Source organism: Lacerta agilis, chromosome 11, assembly GCF_009819535.1.
Source record: "Lacerta agilis isolate rLacAgi1 chromosome 11, rLacAgi1.pri, whole genome shotgun sequence".
NCBI lineage: Eukaryota > Metazoa > Chordata > Lepidosauria > Squamata > Lacertidae > Lacerta > Lacerta agilis.
Genome location: NC_046322.1, coordinates 44,709,650 through 44,736,788, shown reverse-complemented (window position 1 = coordinate 44,736,788; position 27,139 = coordinate 44,709,650). Strand labels below are relative to the sequence as shown.

The 27,139-nt window shown below is 42.2% G+C and overlaps 1 protein-coding gene across 1 annotated transcript in view; it reads right to left on the bottom strand.

The window, feature by feature from the left end:
• The window catches only part of HSD17B4 (hydroxysteroid 17-beta dehydrogenase 4), a 70,260-nt gene that overhangs the window by 8,805 nt on the left and 34,316 nt on the right, over nt 1-27,139 (bottom strand). Inside the window, exons 13-22 of the mRNA XM_033163746.1 lie at nt 26,506-26,742; nt 24,683-24,734; nt 24,146-24,217; nt 23,021-23,124; nt 21,051-21,116; nt 11,538-11,607; nt 7,744-7,850; nt 7,041-7,127; nt 4,158-4,235; nt 2,589-2,727 (exon numbers count right to left, since the gene is read on the bottom strand). Of these exons, the coding sequence (XP_033019637.1) occupies nt 2,589-2,727; nt 4,158-4,235; nt 7,041-7,127; nt 7,744-7,850; nt 11,538-11,607; nt 21,051-21,116; nt 23,021-23,124; nt 24,146-24,217; nt 24,683-24,734; nt 26,506-26,742 (1,012 nt within the window). The remainder of the gene's footprint in view (nt 1-2,588; nt 2,728-4,157; nt 4,236-7,040; nt 7,128-7,743; nt 7,851-11,537; nt 11,608-21,050; nt 21,117-23,020; nt 23,125-24,145; nt 24,218-24,682; nt 24,735-26,505; nt 26,743-27,139) is intronic.

Below are 27,139 nucleotides of genomic sequence, written 5' to 3'. Positions count from 1 at the left end.
CCTGTGTTGCTTAGGATTCACTAACATATAAAAAGCACAAGTTAAAGAACATACTAAAGCAGTGGTTCCCAATTACGGGTCCGGGGACTCCGGGGGTTCGCGGAACACACCCAGGGGGTCAGCGGCACTATAACTTGCCAGGGACTCACTTATCATGTTAATTGCATAGTGAAAGCCACAATGAGGATCCACGAATCACCCTGCCTCTGCTCATGACCAGGGATTGCTTGCCAGCAAGGGACAACTTGTGAAAGTGCTCTGGGTGGCAAGTGAGCTGGGATTGGGCAAACACCCCTGACATCGTTTCTTGGGGCTCTTGCAATTGTGGATGGAGAGAGAGAGAGAGAGAGAGAGAGAGAGAGAGATAAGAGAGAGAGACCCCACACAAATGGCTTGCTCCACCATCAAGCAGCTCCACTGCTTGTAGGTAGGGTTTTCAGTGAATTTTGCCTTATCAGTTTGGGATTCATGTCTCATCTTGGAAGTCCAGCAGGGGAAATAGCTAAGCAAATTGCTGCTGTTGTTAGAACAACAACTCACCCTCTGATTATTTAGTTTAGTTAGGGCTGCCAAACACCTGGGATTTCCCAGAAATTACTGGGATTCCAAAGGCAGAAGTGATATCTGGGGGGAATTTTTAGGCAGGTTTTTAGGAAACAATTTTAGGGGTTTCCTAAAATAAATAAAAGCACCTCAGCAATCAGTATATGCTGATATATCATGATGACTGGAATTTATCTTGGCTGCTTCTTCCAAGATACATGACCTAGCCGTACACGGTGAGCGAGTCCCAATGCCTCTCAGTCTCAATTGCGAGCCAAGGAGCATTTGGGCTTCGTTGAACTGCTCAGCTGGGGGGGTGGGGTGGAAGAGGTATCTTGCCCTCCCCCAGCTGAACAGCTCTGCTGCCTCAAAAGGCATCCTGCCCCCCAGCTGAGGGAGCCCCAATGCTTCTCTGACTTGCACACAAACAGGAGAAGCATCAGGGTTCCCTATAACTGGAGCGGTGGTGGAAGCCACCCACCTGTCAATCACATAATGTCAGGATCTGGCCCATGGAGACGAACAGGTTCCCCACCGCTGCTTTGCAACAGAGATCGATCACTCAAACTCATTGATTCAGCCTCCTTTAAAAAACAACAACACCTAGCTCTGCACTATGAACAGGAAAGACATGGGCACAGAAGAACAGGAGCTTTCAAGGCATGCATGTTTCATGTACAGTACTTTGTTTTTTCATCACGGCACTTTTAGCATCAACAGCGAACACCATACATAAATACGAATGTGGAATAGTCATAAATAAAAACGCAGTTGCCACTGGAGATAACATATTAATGTTGCCTAGCACAACAGAGTGATCAGAACAGAGGATAATGACGACAGAAAGTATAAGAGGGAATTTACATGATGATCATCAAATGCTATTTACTGCTAGGCCGAAGAAGCATTAGCGTGATCCTCCCATATGCGGGAGGGGGCAGGCATAATGTGAGAACTGGGATTTAATCCGATCTACTGAGATCTAGTTCATTGTTAACAGCATATAATAGGATTGAGTCAGATCTAAATACTCAGGATTCAGTTTCCAAACCGAGATGAAGACCAGTGGAGCCTTAAATGAATATTTCTGTAGACATGGATGTGTCTTACTCAAAACAAAAAGTATTATCTATTGTTTCCGCGTCAAACTGCTTTGTGGATTACATCTGCTTGCAAATGGGGCAATAAGCCAATGTCTTACAGTGACAAATATGAAAAGGAAAACATTATCCAAGGAAGAGAGGAGGAGGAAGAAAATAAACAAGAGAATTTTCAGAATTTGTGTAGTGCTTTTGATCATCAACACTATACAAATTCTGAAATTGACCATCAAGGGATGCGGGTGGCGCCGTGAGTTAAACCACAGAGCCTGGGGCTTGCTGATCAGAAGGTCGGTGGTTCGAATCCCTGCAAAAGGGTGAGCTCCCGTTGCTCGGTCCCAGCTCCTGCCCACCTAGCAGTTCGAAAGCACATCAAAGTGCAAGTAGATAAATAGGTACCGCTCCGGTGGGAAGGTAAACAGCGTTTCCGTGCACTGCTCTGGTTCGCCAGAAGCGGCTTAGTCATGCTGGCCACATGACCCAGAAGCTGTACGCTGGCTCCCTCGGCCAGTAACGCGAGATGAGCACCGCAACCCCAGAGTCGGACACGGCTGGACCTAATAGTCAGGGGTCCCTTTACCTTTACCTTTGACCATCAAAACTGCACACGTCACCACTGTAACCTTTGCAACAAATCGATGCAGCATGATCCCCTGTGCAAATATTGTCACTGAGGGACAGGGTCCTTTTGTGATATATCTGAACTAGGACACTTTGCATTGCAACCTCATTGCACACCAGCTCTAAGGTGACAAGATGCTAAAGTCTTGATTTCAACGCCACACATCCTACTGTAATAAAATATAGTTTCACTTTATTAGAAAGAGAACCTTCCTTGGCTGCCATATTCCTTTCGTCTAGCAGGGCTTTGAACCACATAAGGTTTCTCACTTCATTAGAGGACGCAATAAGGCATTCCGTAAATTAATTAAACTTGCGACTTACTCCACTGCACTGCAGTCTTTCCGTCCTTAGTGATGTTCCACTGAAATATGGCATTTACTTTCTTCACCAGCTCACTGCCAAGCTCTTTGATGCGACGACCGATTTCTCCAAACACAAGGTCACTCTTGAGTCCTACTACCTAATGCATACAAAGAGATACGGCCATTGAGGGATTTCACACCCAAACCCATATCCTGTGATTCATTACGGCACACACAGACAGAGAGAATTCTAGCTTCCTTCTTTAAAGGATATTCTGTAGCCCTATTCTGTGGTGTTCTAGGCCCCAGGTAGCGTATTCCCCACCTCGAAAAAGAGCTCAATATGCTCCTACTCTTTTTGCCAGAAAAGTGGAAGGGTTTAAGGGGCAAATGACAGATTTCTAGATGAAAGATTATGGGAAACTGCTCTAGCAGTATTTCCTGGTAGAAATACTTCACAGCCACGTGTTACATCAATTAAAGCCTTTATTCAGCTAGACTATGCAAAAGTGGTTCCATTTATAAACATCTCCAAGCAATTCAGCAACAAAAAAACATCAGTGGTAAAAAACACATGAAAACAGAATCACAAGCTCAATTTTAATGGGGAAACAGACTGGGATAAATAAATAAAAAAACCAACCCACCACTTAAATGGCTGGTTGGGAAAAGGAAGGCTGAAAAGATAGGAAAGGCAGCTCCTGTCTGAAATATAAGCTGCTTTGATATATTTTTGTATGAAGCACTGCATAAATGTAATTAATAAATTAATAATAATAATAATAATAATAATAATAATAGGTAACAAGAGGGCATTCAAAAGGGTAGACACTTATAAGCTCCAATTCCCCCCTGCCAAAATGCTAATAGGCCCAATTCCTACATCATGTAGAATCAAGCTCCTGATGAAATGGTATTGGCAAGATGCCCTCTCCTGCAGAACACAGCTGGGTATACAAGGGCCGAGATGATATTTTGGGCATATTTTAGTTACTTCCACGCAAACACTCAAACCTTCCAACTCAAACATCCTCCCGTCCAACCAATCAATTAAACAAGTGCACGGGACGGAGACTAATGCTACTGGATTTACACGAGAATCCTCTGCTTTCGTTTACAACAGAAGCCATGTCGCTAGCCCCGATGACTAGAAATATGGAACTGAACATCTGTGGCGGCAATGTCTTCTGCAAAATGAAGGGTCTGCAGGGGATAGCTGAGGAGCTGCTCAGCACGATCTCTAGAGGTCAGGTTAGGGAGAGTGACCTCAGTGGTTTGTATATAAACCAATTTCCTCTCCTGATGACTTGCAAAGCCAGGATTTATGCAAAATTAAGCAAAAGAATGCAAATTGGCTGGATTTAAATACGTCACTGAAATTGTTTTCTGGAAGGGTGGAGGATTTGGGTCACAATGCAAAGGTTTGCTGCTATTATTACCATTTCATGACTAACTTAAGTCCCATCAGTTTTAATGTGTCTACTCTAAGCGTGACTAGATTTCTATCCAACTCATTTTCATTATTCAATGTAGCATATAAACTGTTCTCGAATTTATCATACAAAGCAACAACTCACACTTTCCCTACCTTAGCTGAAGGCTGTTCAGAGGATGAGGTGAGATCGACATATGCTCCTCCAATTGCAACCTCCCCTGTCTCTTTGACCTGGAAAAAAACAACAACATCAAATATAAGCAATTTCTACAGCACCAGTGCGTTGTTTGAAAAGTGTGGAAATAAAAATTATAAACAGGACAATAGCTATATTAGAACAAGTTAAGGATCTTCTTTGCATCTTAAATTGCACAATTCAAATCTAGCAAAGGAACAGCTAACAGGAAAGGAAGGGTTGGGGGGGGGGAATCATTAAGCAAACTATCCTAAAGCCAGAACCATTTTGCTTGCATCCTTTCATAAAATCAAGTATGGCTTAATGAAAGAAAACCTAAGAACAATCAGTGACAATGTTCTGGTGGGTTAAAAAGCCACAAGAGCAGAGAGGAAATAATCAGCTCCAATCATTTCAAATATTAAATACAGACTTGTCAATGAAAGGGCTGCATGTTTTAGCCAAACATACTGTGTATGAATAAACATTGAGGGCAGTCTGCCAGTGTTTAACAAGCTGCTGCTATTTAATTGGCTCTATAAAAAAAAGGATAGGAAGAAAGAAAATGTTGTTTGCTGCTTTTTACATCTTTATTTACTTTTAAAGCTCGGGGGCAATCGCCGTTTTCAGTTTATCTACCACTCTGGGTCTTTTATGAAATTAAGGGAACGAAAATGATTTCCAAAAACAGATTATAGAACCACGAAGACTGGGGAAGAGACGCCAAGGGACTCAAGGTCAACAGCATTATCAAAAACCCTCTTTACATGCATTTTCAAAGATGCCAACAAAGTCTGCCTTAAAAAAATAGTAGTGTGCTAATGGCCTGGAAGAGATTGAGCACACTGAACTGAGGTTTTGAACAGCTATTCTAATTCTGCTTTCCAGAAATCTCAGCCTTGTTTATGACAAGGGGAAAAAAATCTCAGGGGCAAAGGAAGTGGAGTAGCTATTCCGAGTGATGGACAAGTGATGGACTGTGGTTCAGTGGCCAAGCACAACGCTTGCATTCAGAAGGTCCCAGGTTCAATGCCTGGGATCTTTAGTTTAAAAGGAACAGGTTGCAGATGATAGGAAAGACCTCCACCTGGGACCTTGCAGAGATGCTGGCAGGTGAGATAATACTAGACTAGGTAGACAAACAATCCAACCTGATAGATGTAGCTTCTTATGCTCCTAGGCCTTACCTGCGCTTGTTCCCAGACGTCTTTAGTACAGAACTAACTTCCCACTTCCACACCCAATTTATGATCACATGTATTTGCCGCAAGGAGCACAAGGTGGCACACGAGGTTTCTGTCCCTCTGTCACAACAACCTTGTGAGGTAGGTTACACTGAGAGAAGGTGACTGGCCCAAGGTCATTGGGTGAGCTGAGTGGAGATTTGAACGTGGGTCTTGGCAGACACTATAAATGGTAAATTACACTGACTCCACTTCCAAAGTCTCCTGAGTCCAATATTACCCTTGTCGTCAGCAGACTCAATCATTGGCCATAAATATACCTGGTTTCCCTAGTCGGCCCAAGACCCTTTGCTGCCTGAGGTAAAGGACAATATAGTAGTGATGATTGATGATGATGATGATAATAATAATAATAATAATAATAATAATAATAATAATAATAAAGGTACGGTACAGCCTCTAAGAGAGACAAGAAAAAGCTCCAACGAGCTGTAAGAATTGCAGAAAGGGTAATTGGTGTTAGCTTGCCTTCAATAGAGACAATTTATGCTACCCGAGTAAGGAAGAGAGCAGAGAGAATTGTAGCAGATCCTTTACATCCCGGTCATCATCTGCTTGATTTACTTCCATCTGGACGTCGCTACAGGACTTCATATACAAAATCGGCCAGGCACAAGAATAGTTTTTTCCCTTGTGCCATTAAATTGTTAAATTCATAGTTGTATAGCTTAAGGGGAGGTAAAATATGGGTGGGGTTTCTTTACTTCTTTGTATTGTGAGAGGAACAGTGTCTGTATGTTTACATTGCAATGTAGCCGAAACAAATTCCAAGTATGTTGGAAAATGTACTTGGCCAATAATAAATTATTCCTATTCCTATTCCTATTCCTATTCCTATAATGTTTATACCCCACCCATCCGCCTGGATTTCCCCAGCCACTCTGGGTGTCTCCCAACAGAATATTAAAAATCCAATAAAACGTTAAAAACTTCCCTAAACAGGGCTGCCTTCAGATGTCTTCTAAAAGTCTGGTAGTTGTTTATTTCCTTGACATCTGATGGGAGGGTGTTCCACAGGATGGGCACCACTACTGAGAAGGCCCTCTGCCTGGTTCCCTGTAACCTCATTTCTCGCAGTGAGGGAACTGCCAGAAGGCCCTCGGAGCTGGCCCTCAGTGTCCGGACTGGACGATGGGGGTGGAGATGCTCCTTCAGGTATACTGGGCCAAGGCTGTTCAGAACTTTAAAGGTCAGCACCAACACTTTGAATTGTGCTCGGAAACGTACTGGAAGCCAATGTAGGTCTTTCAGGACTGGTGTTATATGGTCGCGGCAGCCACTCCCAGTCAACAGTCTAGCTGCCGCATTCTGGATTAGTTGTAGTTTCCGGGTCACCTTCAAAGGTAGCCCCACATAGAGCGCATTGCAGTAGTCCAAGTGGGAGATAACCAGGGCATGCACCACTCTAGCAAGACATTGTGTGGTTATTTGACATGGGATCTTTACAGATACTCTCCGGGGAGATGGGGGAATCATATGTTAGCTGCATACAATTCCATCCACTCAATCCCCAACGAAATGAATGGGATTTATGCACACAGAAAGAGATCCATCCTAGGGTACTGTTTTGTTTTGTTTTGTTTTAACTGCCACAAATCTTGGTTTCACCCTACTGACCTTGGTCTGAAGATGAATCCTGTTTCCTTCCTTCCACATCTCTGTTTGCAAAGTTTGTCCCGGGTAAACTGGTTTTGCAAAACGAACCTAACACAAGGAAAGAATAGGTATGCTTTAACAGGGATGGGGGAGGGATCCTATGAAATATTAAAAACACTTTGCTATGGCTGTTATCGCTGTTATCCCTCACATTCGCTTTAAGTGTTTGCTTGTAGAAAGATGAAGTTTGGATTACTCAGCTTAAGCACTGCCACCGAAGTTGACAAACCCCATCCTCTAAAGACCATTAAGAACGTGGAAAGAGCTGTAGGAGCCGATTCCCTTTATTTTAAGGGCAGCATCAACAAATGCAAGCCTGCCCCAATGGAACTGTAAACAACTTCTCTAAAATACGTTTGTAAGCCACTACGCAAATTGTGTTACATTATGTAAATTGCTTCCCAAACTTTGTGGCTGAAAAATGACAAATACTTACTGCAAATAAATAGAACAAGAAAACAGACAGTGTAATTGAGGCGTTTCTAATGTACATAAACAGCAAACGAAAACATACAGTGTATGTAAAACACGTAAGGTAACATCAAATCAAGTGTCAACGTGACACAACGAATCGTATTTTATGTCTGCATCTTAAGTGCAATTAAGAAAACTAGCCTTCAGCTCGCAGTGAACATAAAACATCCCAGGAGAAGCATTAACAGACCTTAATTGCCTTGAACTTGGTCACATCGTTATTTGCAAAGTGTTTCAAAACATGCCTGGCAGCAAATCCGAAAGAACAAAGTCCATGCAATATGGGCTTCTGAAATCCTATTAAGAGAATACAAAAAAAGTGTTGCATTTCTTACACAACTTGTCTACATTTAGAAATGCACTCCAAAGATCATCTGCATTTAACTCATACTCTGCTAAAGGCCTTTTCAGGAATTAGTGGCTTGAAGAGGCAATACAGGTGCCCCAAAGGTCACATGACTCTACCAGCCACTCTCATGATGAGGAAAACCAAAATATTCCAGGGCTCTCAGTTGCCTCCAGATAGAAAAGGCCACTGCAGAACTTCATATTCACCATGCAAGGGAGTGGAAGAATTTGCACAACTTTGAAGGTGAGGCTAAATTTGTGGCTCCAACGTCCCGTTCTACTCCTGTGGCCTTTCCAAGCCAGTAACACCTGAAGAGGATGTTAACCAAAAACGGGGTAAGCAGAGATGCTCAGATAAAATGTCCGCAGTATCGCATCCTCTTACAACCTTTATAAAGTCTGGAGACACTTCACCTCATTTTTTTTTCAAAAGGCAAACCGATTATTAAGAAGGGGCTATTTGGCTAGGGAGAAAAATATATTCACTGGCTCACGGTTTGATTCTAGATACAATGCAAAAATGATGATTTTGCTCTTAGCACCTGAAGTTTGCCAGTGTGGTGTAGTGGTTAAGAGCGGTAGACTCGTTATCTGGGGAACCGGGTTCGCGTCTCCGCTCCTCCACATGCAGCTGCTGGGTGACCTTGGGCTAGTCACACTTCTCGGAAGTCTCTCAGCCCCACTCACCTCACAGAGTGTTTGTTGTGAGGGAGGAAGGGAAATGAGAATGTTAGCCGCTTTGAGACTCCTTCGGGTAGTGAAAAGCAGGATATCAAATCCAAACTCTTCTCTTCTTCTTCTCTTCTTCCTTAAGATCAGCTTGTGAGACCTTTTCCTGGATTCCCCCATATATATAGCCTCGGCTCAGTATACCTGAAGGAGCGTCTCCACTGCCATCGTTCAGCCTGGACACTGAAGTTCGGCTCAAAGAGCCTTCTGGCAGTTCCCTCACTGCAATAAGTGAGGTTGTAGGGAACCAGGCAGAGGGCCTTCTTGGCAGAGGGCCTTCTTGGAACACCCTTCCACCAGATGTCAAGGAAACTATTTGACTTTTAGAAGACATCTGAAGGCAACCCTGTATTGGGAAGTTTTTGTTTGATGTTTTATCGTGTTTTTAATATTCTGTTGGGAGTTGCTCAGAGTGGCTGGGGAAACCTAGCCAGATGGGCGGGGTATAAATAAATTATTATTATTATTATTATTATTATTATTATTATTATTATTATTATTATTAATCTTTGTAGAGTACAGTGGTACCTTGGGTTACAAACACCTTGGGTTACAAACACTTCAGGTTACAAACTCCGTTAACCCGGAAGTAGTACCTCAGGTTAAGAACTTTGCCCCAGGATGAGAAGAGAAATGGCGTGCCAGTGTGCGGCAGCAGCGGGAGGCCCCATTATCTAAAGTGGTACCTCAGGTTAAGAGCAGACCTCCGGAACGAATTAAGTTCGTAACCCGAGGTACCACTGTAGTTATATAGCAGCCTATGTGTATGAGTGAGTGAGACAGACAGACAGTGAGTGTCTAGTGACTTCCCATTAATGGAACATTGTTCCCAGTAAGTCCTGAATGGCACAAGTTTTGTAGCATATTTGGCACTGAGTAAAATGTTGAATTCCCCAGTGTTTTAGGTGCTTGATGGTTGATTTAATTAGTGTTGCTATTTCTGCTGTTTTAGTCGGTTTTCAAAATTTGTTTAGTTTTGTTATTGGATTGGTTTATATGTTTTGTTTATCATGGACAGCTGCACTTGGTGCTTTTACAACATTAAGGTGGAATACAAATGTGATCTTCAGATAAAGGGAGGTGTGGGAGCAAAGAAAAGAGGGGAAAGAAAAAAATATGGATAAAATGGAATCTGAGGTACCTATCAGCCATAATGATGGGTCACAATAGCTGGGAAGATTTAACCTTTTGCTCAATCTGCGTGCACCTATATATAGCAAAGTGAGGGAACCATATGCAATTGCTTTCAAATTTAATCCTTTTCCAGAAGGGTAGCAAAAGCAGCAGTGGATCTTGTGGCCTCTTTAAAACTAACAAATCTGTTTTGGCATCAGTTTTCACGGACCACAGCCCACCTCATCAATTCATAACATTTTTTGTTTTGTTTTTAACAGGCCACAAGATGCTTTATAGTTTTGAATTATCAAAACATGATACCAGCTCCTATAAATCTGAAACATTCTTACAGCCTTCTCTGTGACCACCGCTGTATTTTTTTTTAAAAAAATCGATAGGAAATTTAAACAGAAGTATGAAAATGACCTACCGCAAGAAACCAAGAAAATATAGCCTGCCAGCGCATAGTTAGTTTTATGTTTACATTCATTGTAATTATGTGTGCTGCATTGGCAACTCTCCATATGGTGGACCGACAAGGCACAAAGAGGTCAATTTTTGCCGCACAGGAACACAGGGTATTTCAGTATACTCAAGCAGACTTTGGACTTGCTATACTTTATAGAAACTTTATACTATTTCTTGCTATACTTTATAGAAAACCACATTTGAAAAGCTTTGTTCACTGATAAAAGCTGCCTTCACCCTTGTACATATGAAAGAGTGTGTGTTTGCTGACTTGTACAGCTCAGTTCTTGAGTACACATGAACAAAGATTCTTTACTTTTTCAACGTTAAATGTGAATACTTATACAAGTGTACAGCTCAACTGTTTTGTACACAGATTGCATACTTGTTAAATGTAATGTGTGAACATCCCCTAAACTGTTTCTGATGTGCCATTGCTAAAAAAAGCTAAATAAAATTAAATAAAATGCAGCAGACACGCTCAGTGCCTAAGAGTATCTCTTTGAATTTTGGTTTATATATGCCTCATGGGAGCAAGGTTCCAAAGTAAGCTAAATGAAAGGCAGGAAAAGATAACTACAACTTGCGACCAGAAGAACGACGCGGTGGAAGAAGAATGGAAGAAATTTAAACTGTATTTTAAAAATTACTGTATGATTGAAAATTAGATATAATTTGGAAGGAAAGTTAGACTGTAGACGTAGAGTTAGGTTAAGTGTTTAAGACAGATGAAATAAGAGTTAAGATAATAAGATTAATTAATTAGGTAAGTTTTATAGTAAAAAAGGTTATGTAAGATGTTTAGAAGTTACTAAAGGTGATAGACAAAGAACACAGGAAGAGGAGATAGGAGGAAGTCAATATACAATGTTAAGGACAGTTATTAGTTATAATTAATGGATTTTTTGTTTTGTATTGTGGTTGTCGTTTTAGGTTTGTTTTTATTGTAGGTATGTTTTATTGTAGGTTTGTTTGTATTGTTGTGTTTACGTTTGATTGCATTGTAGTTGTTTTTGCTTTATAAAAACCAATAAATATATTTTTAAAAAAGATAACTACAACTTGCAATCTTACCACCTGGAAAGTGGTATAATGAAATAATTGGTTTAGAACTCAAAATTATGGGAAAGCCACCTATACTTCAAAAATACCAGTTACCAGCTGAAAATTCAACATTTGGTTAACTTTTTATTTCAGGATAGCAGTTGTTAATTCTCAAACCTTAAATGCAATTAAAAAAAAAGAATATTGCTGAAAAAGCTGAAAAGGCATTTGTGACTCCTATCAATAAAATAAAGCAAAAGAGAGCTCCTTCAAACTTACCTCCAAGGGCAGCAAAACCAGGTTCAATGTGTAAAGGATTCCAATCTCCACTCAGGCGATACAAAGCAGCCTATGAATAAAAAAATAAAAAATATTAGGAATCATTAAACAACTGAAAACAGCTGTAACATGTTTTTTTTTTCATTGCCAGGAGCACAGTTTTATTCATTTATATGCCAAACAATTGATATTCTTTCCATACTGCCTAGAAATGTTCAAGAAATGTTATGGCCAGCATCACAGAACAAAACAATTAATATCCAAAGAACCTCACAATGAATTGCAGCAAGCAAAACACAGATAGGAGATGTTTGTCATAAGACACCATAATAAAACATAATGAGCTCAGCACAGCTGCGTTCCTTGACCCAGTAGACAGGCTAGGCTGAAGACAAGATTTTTGGGGGGGGGGCATGGAATTACCATTTCCCATAACTCCTCCATACTGCAGTGCCCAAATAAATGCCCACCTGAATGTGCCAAGGCAGAAGGGCAGTGGCGGTGGAGAAACGCAACCTTCGTTTTAAAGCATCTGCTCAAATGATTCACAACTACTAGCAATCCAGTAAAACAAGACATGCCATTTGTGTCCATCTTAAATAAAGAACTGAATTCAGAGCTCTGTTTTTAGGTGAGGTCTGCAACAAAATGTTGCTGCTCAGGGTTTCCAGCCAGCCATTCCATTCCCTTCCCCGCAGGCTCCCCTTCAAAGAGTCAGCCTACTGAGCACATGCTCAGGCCACCTTTTTTGTCTTAAAATGTTTTTATTAGTTCTGCAAACATTAGGGTTCTACACACTTGCTGCCATCTCTCGCAGGTGTGGATAGTGCCCATTTTGGGTTACCTAAGGATTAGCACCCAAGAAAATGAGAGCTTGCTGTTGTACATAGGATAGAATTCATATGCGTGAGTGTGTGTGCACGGCTTTGTGGTTGCACCAAAGTCATATTTAAAGACACTTCTTCAAAATCAAGGGAGATATTTTAAATATAGCCGAGAGCCACAGAGTTTCAGTATTTGTTACTTTCACAGAAACCTTCAGCATTCAGAGATTCATTCACGTCACTTCTTATTGCTTTTCACTCCTCAGACCGATCCTTTGGGCAGCCCGTAGTCTGTATGCACACTGTACGCTTTCCCATACGCTACCTGATTACACGTGTGACTGAACAAAACTCAAGCTTATGCATGGGATTTCTTCACCACAGTACAAATGCTTTTTGTTGCTGCAAAGTTTAAAGAGAGCTACGAGCACATCATTTCTGACTTTTTCAGAAACTCTCCTTCTTTTTGGAAGTTGTGACTCCGGGGTCAAATGGACAGATAACACGCAAACTGTCTAAACTACAGTTTTAACATCCATAAACACTCACACTACAAGGTTATACTGACTCGAAAGGGTCAAGTCAGTGAGGCTGTGAGTGCTAGATTGTGAAATTGGGTGTTCCACAATCTGTAGCGTTTACTAGGGTCCGGCAGGCTTGCGTTGCTTTGCTTTGCTTTCTGTGCCTGCCAACTCCTGGCTATTAGCAGAGTTCAAAGCCACAGCGGAAACTTGTGTGTAACTGCCAAGGCAGCACAGCAATAATTCACAGAAGCGTTGTCTTCTTAACTAGCTGAGTTTATTTACAAAAACAAAAAAAATCTTCTCCCGGAGTGCTCAGTTCCATGACTGCTCTGGTTGGTGAAAACGAAACCAAGAAAAACAGCACACACAGACAAAGACCAAAAGCCCGTATGTGAACTGCCCACACAGTGACCAGTGCGTCACAGCAGAGCACTTAACTCTTTAGGCTCTGATACTCTCCACAGTGAGAACATGGCTCAAGATCGATAATTCAGGGGACATTCCACAAGTAACCCTGTCCCTCTCTATTTGTTTATTAATAGCAAGGATGGGAATGTGTGGCCCTCTTGAACAGTGGTTTCCCAACCTTTCTTTGGCCATGCTCCACCTAAGCATCTCTAAAATCCTGGTGCTCCCCCCCCCGTGACATATAATTATTATTCAAAAAGTAAACTCCTATTCACGTGGAGGAAGACTAAAAGGGCTTCAACTGTTAATAACTCATTCTCAAATTGCCCCCCTTAAAAAATTGCCTCCCTGTGCGGCATGTGCCCCACATTGGGAACCATGGCTCTAGAAGTTGTTGAACTCCAATTCACATCAGCTCCAGCCAGCATGAACAACTGTCAGGGATTGTGAGAGCAGTTGTCCAAGCAGGTTCACCATCCCCGGTATAAACAACCAGAAAAGATGAGATTGTGTCTGTTATGTCGCCCCTACCTGTGCTAGGAAGCAAATCCAGAAACCCTCATACAGAATATGTTGATGTACAATTAATGACATGTGCAATGACAGAGACATCAGCATATGAAATGGGGTCACAGGAACAGAGCAATGGAGGACTCATAGGTTCTGTGCTGGTGTGACCTGACTCTGGCTTACGAACACAGTGTAGTGGGTCTCAGTTTGCATACCCTGTCTGCTTATGAGTCCAGATTCAGTTTGCCCACCATGGAAGCATATAAGCAGCAACTTCTGCATTTGGAGGGTGGATGGACTGCTAATCCACACTTGCCTCTGGAGATTGAGCCAGTGTGAGGATGCAGGCACAGAACAGCTGTTTCACATGGACAGAACTCCTACCAGGGCAACAGGCATTTAGTAAATCTCCTAGACTTAACAATATCCCAACTGGTTACTTCTTCTTTATGCTTCGACTATAGCTATGCCAATGATGCCATATGGGGAATGAAATCTTCTGAACTGTGTCTTAATTCAACAAGTAAATAGTCTTTAAAAAATACAAGACTTTGCAAAGGCAGAGATGCAAAAAGCTCTGACTTCTGCACTGCTCCAACAATGACATTATTTCAATTAGCATATAAAAACCGATCCATCTTTAGACCATAACAAAAGTCAGTTGATTAGCAGCATTAGCCTGAAGTTGGTCATAATATGGTTGGATTGCTCGCCAATTAATAACACAAATTGTCAAGTTTTATTTCCTAACAATTTAGGAGTTCTGCCAGATCAAAAGAGGAAAGGCAATATTCAACCTGTCGGCATCAATTTTTCAGTCTTGCCTGCTGTCAACAATAAAGGTCACTGGCAAAACTAAGGGAAACAGCAATCTTGTTATACAATCACATAGTGTTTTATTTACAGGTAGGTAGCCGTGTTGGTCTGCCATAGTCAAAACAAAATATAAAATCAAAAAAATCCTTCCAGTAGCACCTTAGAGACCAACTAAGTTTGTTCTTGGTATGAGCTTTCGTGTGTATCTGAAGAAGTGTGCATGCAGATGAAAGCTCATACCAAGAACAAACTTAGTTGGTCTCTAAGGTGCTACTGGAAGGATTTTTTGATTTTATATAGTGTTTTATGAATGGGTAGGGTGGGGTCTGTCACAATAGCAGGTGTTCCAATACAATCTATCTCCATACTGAAAATATTTTTTCTCTGGAAAAGCATGCAATACTTTGGTAACAAAACACAGATACTCAGGGGCAGAGGACCCAACTAAAAGAATTGTATCTTTAACTTTTGCCCCCCCCCCCAAAAAAAAAGATTGTGTGTCAATTTGATTGGGACTAGAACTTGAAGGGGGGTGGATATGTTAATTTTATCTTTGTGACATTTTCCTGAAGAGAAAACTGTCAAACTGTAAGGGGTCCAATATAGTACCACCAGTGTATATGACACAGTAGTTCAGCCTGGACACTGAGGTCCAGCTCCGAGGGCCTTCTGGCGGTTCCCTCACTGTGAGAAGTGAGGTTACAGGGAACCTGGCAGAGGGCCTTCTCAGTAGTTGCACCCACCCTGTGGAACACCCTCCCGTCAGATGTCAAGGAAATAAACAACTATCTGACTTTCAGAAGATATCTGAAGGCAGGGAAGTTTTTAAAGTTTGATGTTTTATTACTGTATTTGATGTTTTAGTTTGTTGGAAGCCTCCCGGAATGGCTGGGGCAACCCGGTCAGATGGGTGGCAAACAAACAAGCAAATAAATAAATGGACTAACAATGAAAAAAAGGCTGGCTCCAAGGAGTTTATAATCTTTACCACTGTCAGCATTTAAATAGAAGGGAGAGGGCAAGGGTAACCAACAACAGATAGGCAAGAGGTGCATAAAAGCCTAAAATGACACATCTTTGGTAGATACCTGACATTATAAAGAAGCAGTTCAGAGTGAATGTTTCCCTGCATAACAAGGCTTCAGCATGTAGTAAAATTAGCACACCAGGGAGAATGCTATGTGAAAGCTTTATTTTCTTTCTGATATGCTCATTTACAATACAGGTGAAACTCAAAAAATTAGAATATCATGAAAAAGTCCATTTATGTAAGCAATTGTTTTCATTAGCTACTGGAGTTTAATATGTGAGATAGACTCATGACATGCAAAGCGAGATATGTCAAGCCTTTGTTTGTTATAATTGGGATGATTATGGCGTACAGCTGATGAAAACCCCAAAGTTGAAATTGTTAATTTGGGGTTCTCATCAGCTGTACGCCATAATCATCACAACTATAACAAATAAAGGCTTGACATATCTTGCTTTGCATGTCACAAGTCTATCTCATATATTAGTTTCACCTTTTTAGGTTGAATTACTGAAAGAAATGAACCTTTCCACAATATTCTAATTTTTTGAGTTTCGCCTGTATACAGGAAGAGAAGTGAAAAGTGCAATCCACCCGTCTCCAAACTGGCAGGCCAAAGTGGTACAGTGCAAAACTCTGTCACCTCCATCAAACAATTCATTTTGGCCAGTGCACAGAACAGCTCTCAGTTCTCATAGCCTGCAAGTGTCGGCACGGAAGCTGTTTTGCACGTAACCTGCATTGCAAGGTAATGAGAGAAGGCCCGTAATACACAGGAGGAGCCCAACTTGCAGCTACTTCCCATGCCAGCACCAACTCTTTCACAAACAAAGAGTTAACACAGGAATTGGAGCGAGCTGCAAGATGTTCCTGTCCAAGATTTCTCACTTTACCTTGGGCTGCAAGAAGCGGCAGTCTGGTAGCAAGTTCCACTGCACTGGGATGAAATGAACACTCTTGGTCTAAGATTTATTCCAGAAACCAACTGTGCACGATTCCATACGCGAGCAAAACCTTTGTATTTATGATCTGTATATTCCAGGCCTGAGTGATTGCTGCATCTGCTGTTCCCATTCAGATAAATTCAAAGTGGTTCATTCTTTTCCACTACGTTCTGCCAAGGCAAGCACTTGAAACCACGCCATCAAAATAAGCTTTATCTCTCGATTCGGAGTAGCAACACAAAAGAGAAGCAGCAAAGTAATGGCCGCGATATCGATTACAATGTTCTAAATTGGATTAATTGTGCATTTCTACATGCAGCCAAGTACTAACCAGAGGCATCCCCCCCCCCCCCCGTTTTCTTTTGGGTTCTATTGGTGCTAGTAACTCTATTGCTGTCACAAAAGCCGATACTAATAGGCGTAAAGGGATGGCTGTTGAATGGGATTGTCCGTTGCAAGTTCCCCTCTAATCATGGCTATTGTGGATCATGGATGACGAAATGAAGGACTGCAAGGAAGTGGGAAGGTGGGGCCTGCTACATATTAGGAAAGTGTTTCTCAGAAACAAATAGTTTTGTTAACAAAGACACCAGAGAAACCTGCATATTAGGGCTCAAAATAATAACTTCACAACATAAAGAGTGATGCCTGATCGAAGTTATTATTATTATTACCTCATTAGATGGCCCTGGGATTCTAGTACTATGAGAGAGGGAGAAAACCCTCTTTCTGATCATTTTCTACACACTATGTATACTTCTATCACACATCTCCTCCTTTATCAGGGCCGCAATAGCTCTTTCCATATGAACCTATGCGGACCCTGAGATCATCTTCTGAGGCCCTTCTTTGTGTGCCTCCTCTTCGAGGAGGGTGGCAACACGAGAACGGGGCCTTCTCTGCAGTGGCTCCCCGTCTGTGGGATGCTCTCCCAAAGGAAGTTCACCTTCATTATACACCTTTAGGCGCCAGGCAAAAACGTTTTTAACCAGGCCTTTGGCTGGTTTGATTGACATCCAATGCCCTTTTAAAATGTGGTGGGATGGTGTTTTTTTTGGGGGGGGGGTCAATGGGTTGTTGCTTTTATTTTGTTTATATATTTTGTGGTTTTATGTTTTGATTTTGTTCTGTGAACCGCCCTGAGCCCTCCGGGTATAAGGCGGTATATAAATTCAAATAATAATAATAATAACATCAAGAACAATAAACACATGCAATTGCTGCGTAACAGGGGGAATCAAAGCAGCATCTTCCAGGTGTTGGAGAGTACAACTTCTACCACCCCTGGCCAAAGACCATAATGTTGTTATCCACAACAGAAGCGCCCCTGCTGGCGATCCCTGCTGTAGAACCAAAACAGAGCTTTCCAGCTAAATTCAAAATGCTTTTGCATTTAAAGCCCTTTGCAGCTTAGCACCAGGTTACCTGAAGCACCAGTTGGGTCCAGACAGGTATTTGTCGGTACTCTGAATCCTTAGCAAGGAAACCCAGAAAAGGGTTCTGATACCTAAAGACTGCATCTAAAATACTGGCCCGCTCACTCCAATTTCTTTCTGGTGCCAAGTGAAAGCATTGGTTGTTGTTGTTTAACAGGCTTTCAGCTTTTAAAACTTTTGTTGGGCTTTAAAACACTGATAGCAAAACACTGATTTGCTATCCAAGAGGCTGATTTTAGTGAATTTCGGTTTTTAGCTTATTTTATTGTATTAGTTATTTCACAGCATACAATACTTTATTGCGAGCTACCCTGATAACGTATTTTAAGGCCCTCGTATTAGAAAATGACTATTAAATAGGCTCAAAGCAGTCCGCAGTATCAAGTTTTTTATTGACTGAGAGAGTAAAGTAATAAAACTGTGTCCACGGTTTGATTTCTACATTCCCGAGGAGGAATTCTACTTCTACGGAGAGCTTCGCACACATTTTCTCTGCAATCCCTACTGGGCCCTGAAAAAGTTGTTGTTGAGGCAAAAATAATTGATTGGGGTGGATGCGGGGCAGTGGATTCATGGCTCAAACCTCACACTCTTAGCCTGGAATCTCAAACACACTTTCTAGGGACTAAATCCCATTGAAGCAAGGTGGAACTTGCTTCCGAGTATATATGCTGAGGATTATGCAATTTGCCGCTATGCTACATCAGATAGCTGCATATACTAAATTCGGAAGTGCTTAGCATGAAAGGGGGAAAGGCTACAAACCCCTGACTTTTCAGTGCATTCTGAAAAGGACATGTGTTGCCTAAAAATGTGCAAATTTATCTAACTTCACGCACAAGGGACTTCCTGAATTTTCAGCTATACACAACAAAAGTGTGGTGTGTGCGCATGTGAGTGAGACTACTAATAAGCTCTCACACACAAATGTGACCTTGCCAGGAATGTTTGCATTCAAAATTGTTACAAAAACTTCCCTGTATCGGAAACTTCTTAATGTTGGATGTTTTATTATGTTTTTATATGTTCTCAATGCCGCCCAGAGCGGCTGGGGAAACCCAGCCAGATGGGTGGGATATTAGTAGTAGTAGTAGTAGTAGTAAGGGACTTGAAGCAGAGCAAGGCATCTATAAAGATGAACTGAATTGCTGGATGGCTATCCCTTCAACAAAGGAGAAAAGAACAAGGGACTAAATGTTCTCCCAAGGCTCAGTGTTTTTCCATCATCTGGCAATCAGTGGCAGGCCAAGGGACTCTACTGAGTGTGTACAAGATAGAATTACTTCTGCCCAATATGGGATTAATTCCCCACACAAGATTATCTGCCAGATTAACAAGAAGCAGCGTTGTGAATTAAGGCCAGTCCTCTTGTGTAACTCCAAAACCCCACGAAAGGGCATTTGAGGTAGCAAAAGAATCAAAAGAGGCGAAAGCATGTCTGAGGCAGCCAGCAAAGCTGGTGTAAACTCTGCACTTTACAGAATCTTGGGTGTGGTTTTATAGCGAATATAAAGGAAAAGTTGTGATCAATATTTAAAATCCTCTTTTTTTAAAAACTAGATTCAACCACAACTTGAGTGAGACTATGCATATTCCCATACATTCACAGGATGTTGCATAACTACAGTGCGTGAAGCATAGTTAATTTCTAAACATAAAGAGAGAGAGAAAGAGAAAGAGAGAGAGAGAGAGAGAGAGAGAGATTTTGCCAGTTAAGGCTTCTTAGGTCTGATTGCAGTAATAAGCAGAACAAAGTCCTGAAGTATTAAAATCAGGAATGAAAAGAACAAAGGTAACAAGTTAAGACTGAAGTGATATTCATGAAAATCCCAATTTATCACTATTTCTTACAACCAGCACGAATACTGCAAGTTGCGAAAAAAGTCACTTACTGAAGTTAATTAAAGCTCTATTAAGCGCAAACCTATTGCCTAGGAGAAACACAGAATATCACAGAAGACATGTGTTACGACGACACACTATTTCCTTCTGTACTCAGGGTGCCAGATAGTGATAGTTTCTTCATTGTATTTTTTTTTTTTTAAAAAAAAACTGTAAATCACCACTTGAGGGTTCTCTCCATTGGTCTCTATGAAAAATGTTTCTTAATACACATTTTGGGAAAGGGCTAACAAGAAAAAAGAAGTATCAGTCGGGAGGGACATGGGTCACTGAACACCTATTTCAATAGTGTGATTGATCCCTCAGCAGAACAATTCTTTGTTCATTGATTTAAAACATCAATCTGATAATTGGCAGGAAAGAGTAATGAGATGATCTTTTAAACTCCATAGTCACGTAGAAAGTCCCCCTGTAGAGCTGAAATTAATTCATTCATCTCTCCACAAACTGCTAACAATTTAAATGCTTTTGGACTTGGTTTTGATCTTCTGTCAACACTTCCTTTTTACTCAAAGATTTATGGAAGAGAACACTTACTGTGCAGAGAATAGGAAAAAAGAAAGTAGACTATGTAGTTGTTTCATAATATGCATGTTTGGAAGGGAAAAGCTAGCATGGAAACCAAGTGAGCTAAAGGAGTAGCAGCAAAGCGATTCACCATTCTTCCATCAGCCTGCTCACCCGCCTGCCTGAAATCCCTATGACCTATGGCGACCAGGTGACTCCATACCACACCTCCAACTTCACAGGAATATATATATATATAGCTAGCAGGAGAGTCTAGGGCTTGCCTATCAGAAGGTCGGCGGTTCAAATTCCCATGACGGGGTGAGTTCCTGTTGCTCGGTCCCAGCTCCTGCCAACCTAGCCGTTCGAAAGCACATCAAAGTGCAAGTACATAAATAGGTACCACTCCGGTGGGAAGGTAAACAGCGTTTCCGTGCGCTGCTTTGGTTCGCCAGAAGCGGCTTAGTTATGCTGGCCACATGACCCGGAAACTGTCCGCGGACAAATGCCGGCTCCCTCGGCCTATAGAGCGAGAAGAGCGCCGCAACCCAAGTTGTCCGGAACTGGACCTAACGGTCAGGGGTACCTTTACCTTTAAACTACAGTATTTACCTGATCTCCTGTAGTAAGATCCATGGCAGTAGCATCTGGTGGTCTGTTGGGTGGGTTCACCGTGACCTGGAAATAAAGATAAATAAGCACTATGTCCCTGTTCTTAGTGACATTCTATGTCTGGTTATTTTGTATGTTACTCAGTTTTGAGACTAGTCTTTCTAAAGGAGCCAGGCACCACCAGCCAAAACCGCTGAGACTAGTACTACAAGCCCAGATGCTCAAACAGAGTACGTTTTAATGCCAAGCAGCATAGGGAATACAGTTTTCAATGGCTGCTAGGCCAATTCTATGTTCCTTCGTGGAAATGGTCACTCTCAAAGATGCTTGAGAACTTCTCTTGCCTTTTGCTATATGAACAAAGGTGGAAAGATACAGCCTTGCCCACTATAGAAGAATGGCTGATAAAACTATTGGACTTGGCTGAGAAGGATGAGACGTTAACATGTCTAATTAGAGAAAAACCATTACTGACATTTACAAAGGATTGGAAATTTCTTATGGACTTTTTGCGTGAAAGAAAAAACCAACTTGTCATAGCTGGATTTTAAGAGTGAAAAAATACTGGTTTAAGATAGGGTGTTTGGATCTTAAGGAGTGAATACTCTATTTAGCTCTAGCAGAGCGCCAAAATTCCTTTTATTCTTCTTTATCTTTCTCTAATCTTTTTCTCTCTCTCTTTCTCTTTCTTTAGGTTTTCCCTTCCCTTGTCTTTTCTCCTTTCTGCCCTTGTTCTTTTTTTTTTTTAGACTTAAGTACAGTGGTACCCCGCTAGACGAATGCCTCGCTAGACGAAAAACTCGCTAGACGAAAGGCATTCGCTAGCAGAAGGCTGTCTCGCAAGACGAATTTTTCAATGGGCTTGCCTCGCAAGACGAAAAAAATTCCGATTTTTTTTTTCTTTTTTTCGTCAAACCGCTATTCTCCCGTTGGTGCTTCGCAAGACGAAAAATTCACTATACGACAGCACTCGCAGAACGAATTATTTTCGTCTTGCGAGGTACCACTGTAGTTGTTTTACATCAGCCGATTATAAAATATATATTTTGTAATGGGCATGTATTTTTGTATCTCTCTGAATAAGTATCAATATTTTTAACAACAACAACAACAACAACAACAATCATGAGGACTTAATCATGAGGCCTGCCAGTCCTCCAGGCATGAACAGGTCACCCGTGCCTCAGAAGGTTTTATGAAAAGGGGAGGAGATGGCTATTGAGAGGGCATGACTTGAGCTGGAAAAAAATTCAGTGGGGGATGGGAGCCGAAGTGATGTCACACGTATGGCATCATGTGTGCGATGTGTGTGTGTGATGTCATGTGTACATCGTGCATTCCATGTGTGTGACATCATGCACGTGTGACATCACATCATCGTGAGGAGCTCGGCACGGCAAGGCTTCAATGGCCAGCAGCTCCTCCTCTCTCTCCATTGCTCAGAAGGAGCTGGCCACTGAAGATGCGCTACACTTGGCCTCCTCCACCCCCTCAACATTGAGGGTGCCTGACCCCCTCCCCACAGATATGGAGTGGGCCAGACACCTCAGCCTTATAGAGTTAGGACCAGTGGTTTCAACGCACAATCCCACACGCTCTTGATCATCCCTCCTGAGGGAAGTTGGCCTAGGCAGAGTTCTGAGGGCCAGGCAAGAGAGATTTGGAGGGTCACATTCAGATTCCAGGCCTTAGGCCAAACTTTTCTTGTTGTTGACAAACTTTTAAGACATGCAACATTTCGCAACACAGTAATTCAGTTTTACTAGCAAACCGGAAGTTAAACTAATCCCTTTCCAGCCCCGGGAGGAGTGTGGGGAGCGTTCGCGCAACACACTGCAGACGACACACTAATGTGTCGCGACACACAATTTGGAATGCTCTGGCTTTAGGCTGTCTATCCCTGGTTCAAAATACATTTTGAATTCATTCACAAATTACCCATGTTGCCCAATCCTTAAAGCTCATATTACCTTGGCTTTCTCAGATGAGCGTTTCCCGCCAAAACCGCCAGCTCCAACAACAAAGACAGAGAACTGATTATAGCACAAGAGGTCCTTTCCAGAGTATGTGTTGACTAGACAAGATCAGGCCAAAAAAGAAGCATTTTAGGGTATTAGCTGCGGCTCTGTTTACAGCATGCTAAAGTAAAAACTAATGTAGTGTTGAGCGAAACTAAGAAATCAACGGAGAACTTTTGACTTAAATTTTCAGGGAACTGGGTGAGAAGAGTAAAAGTTCCTTTACTCTATTCCTTCTGCCCAGTGCTATTTTTCTAGAAAAAAGAGGTGCCAGAACTCACCATGGACACCTCCCTCATTCAGTTAGAATGGCAATGGCGCTCACCTGAGAGGTGCTGGAAATGAGTTCTAAAAAAAAGCCTTGCTTCTGTCTAAAAACTACTGAAACGTCCCTCCTTTTCACTGCCCTGACCCAAGTTTATTAACCGCATGAGGCCGCCTGAACCTTGCGGTCATTTTCTAAGGGGTCTTCCTCCATGTCCCCCTACCTTCTGAAGTTAAGTTTGGGCCCATACACAGACAATTTCATTTCCCTGGGCTTTTGTCATTTTAATATAAGCTGGTTATATGCCTTGTTTCACTTGTCTTGAGATTATCCTTCACCCACGCTCCTCTATTTTCTGCAATTCTGCTATTTTACATGACAAGCTGCATTAGAAATCTCTACTAAACAGTGGCATAGGGATATTTGAAATAAAATACGAGCTATGTGAATACAGAGTAAATGCAATAAATATGGGATTGGCTGTGGGGAGGGGTAGGCCCCACAAAGTCTTCACTCTGGAAAAACAACAACCGAACTCTTATATCCTAAACCTATAATGCATTACAGAACATGCACACTAACCACTCTTTGGGGTTTTAAACTAGGCTGGCAAAATATCGAGGCCAGTTCATGTATGCTACGTCTTTAGATGCGTGGCAAACCCAGATAATATTGAAATTGCCCTCAAGGCAAGACAAGACTCCAGCAGCTGTTACAAAGCCTTCCTCTGAGATGGCTTCAAGGAAGGTTCATTCCATTTCAAAGACTCATTTCTCTGCCCATTTGCTCTTAACACATAGTAGGAGAGTTACCATCCAAGAGAATAAGCGCTCCTGAGCCTTTATCTAGGATGTCAGCAATAGTGGCCTCCGAAGTTAGTTTTCCTAAAATTGAAAAAGAAAAAGAAATGACACAGAAGTAATACAGAAATACTCACAGGCCTCCCAAGAAAATCAATAGCTAAAGTTCGCAATACCAAATCCCCACACGCTCAAGAATAGCATGGCACGATTTGAATTTTGGATCAAGTATATTGCAGAACATACTAAATAGCGAGAACTGAGCTGGAAGGTGGGACCAGAGCTTTGGCCCCAGGCAAATGCATAATACAATAAAAAAAAACCTCCCCTTGAAGGGAGAGGATATGAGAATCAGTTCCCTGGATAAAGAATGGGGTGAGGGCTGTTTTTTTGTAGGTAGAGAAACTCCACGTGAAACTGTACAGAGATCATGAAGAATAATACTAATTACTCTTGGTAAAAACAACAACAGAGTGCTGCACCATATATGTGATTTTACACACACACACACACACACACACACATTAATTAGGTGTGCTGAAGTCTTACCCGATGTTGGCAAAGGTTTATACAGCTCCAAATATTGTTCACCATGTAACACCTATAATAAGACATAAATTTGCGTCATTTGCACTGCTGTCAGAAAACTGCAGTCTATACTGCTGCCCTTTTAAAAATAAAATAAAGAGATCAAGCTCTGGAGCCAACTGAGGACTCCCAGGTAAGTTCCACCCTCTATTGTGTGTGCAGGGCAGTCCTAACCCTACCTGGTCAACTCCCCCGGCAACACCTCCCCGGCTGGGATTGCTTAACTGTCTGAGGTTAGGCGGGAACCTCCAGGTATCCAGCTTGAGGAGGCGAAGCCAGGTTGAACTGCCGGGGATCGTGTAGGATCAGGTGGCTGCACGCGACCCCACAAAAGTGCCCCCCATTTGAGGTGGGGAGCGGTCATTAACATTATTTTTGCCCTTTAACTATTAAAGAAGAAGGTTTGAAGTCTCTGGATACTTTCCCCAGGCTTCTCATGCGTCATAGGAGAAACATGATGCAAGTTATCGGTGAAGAATTTGTGGCCTTCCAAATAAAGGACCCCTGGATGGTTAAGTCCAGTCAAATTTGACTATGGGGTTGCGGTGCTCATCTCACTTTCAGGCCAAGGGACCGGCGTTTGTCCACAGACAGCTTTCCGAGTCATGTGGCCAGCATGACTAAACTGCTTCTGGTGCACAGAGGACCATGACAAGTGCCAGAGCGCAGGGAAATGCCATTTACCTTCCTGCCACAGCAATACCTATTTATCTATTTGCACTGGTGTGCTTTCGAACTGCTAGATTGGCAGGAGCTGGGACAGAGCAACAGGAGCTCAGCCCGTCGCAGGGATTCGAATCACCGACCTTACAATCGGCAAGCCCAAGAGGCTCAGTGGTTTAGACCACAGCGCCACCCACTCCCTTAGGCCCTCCAGATACCGCTAGAGTCACACACCGTTTCAGCCCCAGTCAGACTGGCCAATTGTGAGGGATGATGGGAAATGTAGCCCAGCCATATCTGGAAGGATCATAGTTCCCCTACTCTAATGCAAGTGAAATGCATAGCACATTATTTTCAGTTTCTTTGCTTCTCCTTTGTATCTTGATTGACATTGGAATGTTGAGATGTTGAGGAGGTAATAAGTATTTCTTTACCACTGGCATTTGGAATTTGCCATGTGTTGCAGTCAGCTGGGCTTGCTAGGTTCTAGTTTTCATCACTGTCTAAAGTTTTAAGGGAATGTATCATCTGGGGCAGGGACGCAGGTGGCGCTGTGGGTTAAACCACAGAGCCTAGGGCTTGCGGATCAGAAGGTCGGCAGTTCAAATCCCCACAACGGGGGGAGCTCCCATTGCTCGGTCCCAGCTCCTGAACACCTAGCAGTTCGAAAGCACGTCGAATTGCAAGTAGATAAATAGGTACCGCTCCGGTGGGAAGGTAAACAGCATTTCCGTGTGCTGCTCTGGTTCACCAGAAGCGGCTGTGTCATGCTAGCCACATGACCCGGAAGCTGTACGCCGGCTCCCTCGGCCAGTAATGCGAGATGAGTGCTGCAACCTGAGAGTCGGACACGACTAGATCTAATGCTCAGGGGTCCTTTTACCTTTACCTTTACCTATCATCTGAGGCAACAGCAAATGAGGACAAAGCAGGCTGCTTCATTTCAAAGCCAAGCTATATTGACTCCATGTTTACTACCGTTGATTAATGCATTAGATTTTAGCATATCCAAAATTTTCCCCTCTGTTGCTAAATCTGGATCTGCTATGCATGCTTGTTTTATTTGCTAACAGTTTGATTCATAAAATCAATTCAATTCAATTGTTGTTGCTCACACTCACCTTAGTGAAATCAATATTAAGTCCTGGAACGCTAGACAATCCACCACCGAGCATAGAGGACTGAGCTGGTATAACTCCAAAGCTTGGAAGACAGCAAAACTCTTCGCTTCCTTCAAACAGGAATTTCAGGTGGTCTGGATCTTTTGTCGACATGCCCACGCCAAGTGCATACAAGATGGGCTGCAAATGACTGTACTCATAAGACAGTGAAGGCAGCTTCTGGCCAATGCTCTGCGACTGTGGGTATTGAAAACAGGAGCGCACATTAGTATTATTAATTTAGATGTTCCATTCCTACCAAAAGCAAGCTCAGAGTGATTAACAAGTTGTCTCTGGTGAACGAGAAGCACCTCAAGGCAAAGAGAGAAAGCTGTTATAAAAGGTGAAGGCATTGGATTTTCTCTCAGGCCATATGCATGCTAAAAATAAAATAAAATAAACACAAATGTGTATTAACCAGAGATGGAATCTGTAGCCATTCCAGATGCAGTGGAACCATAATTCCCATAATCTTTGACCCCTGGGTATGTTGGGAGTTGAACATCCAACAACATCTACGAGTGTCACATGACGCCTGTCGCTGCTTCCAATTTATAAGATGCTCATTTGTTTTACAGTCTAGTAACTTTTATGG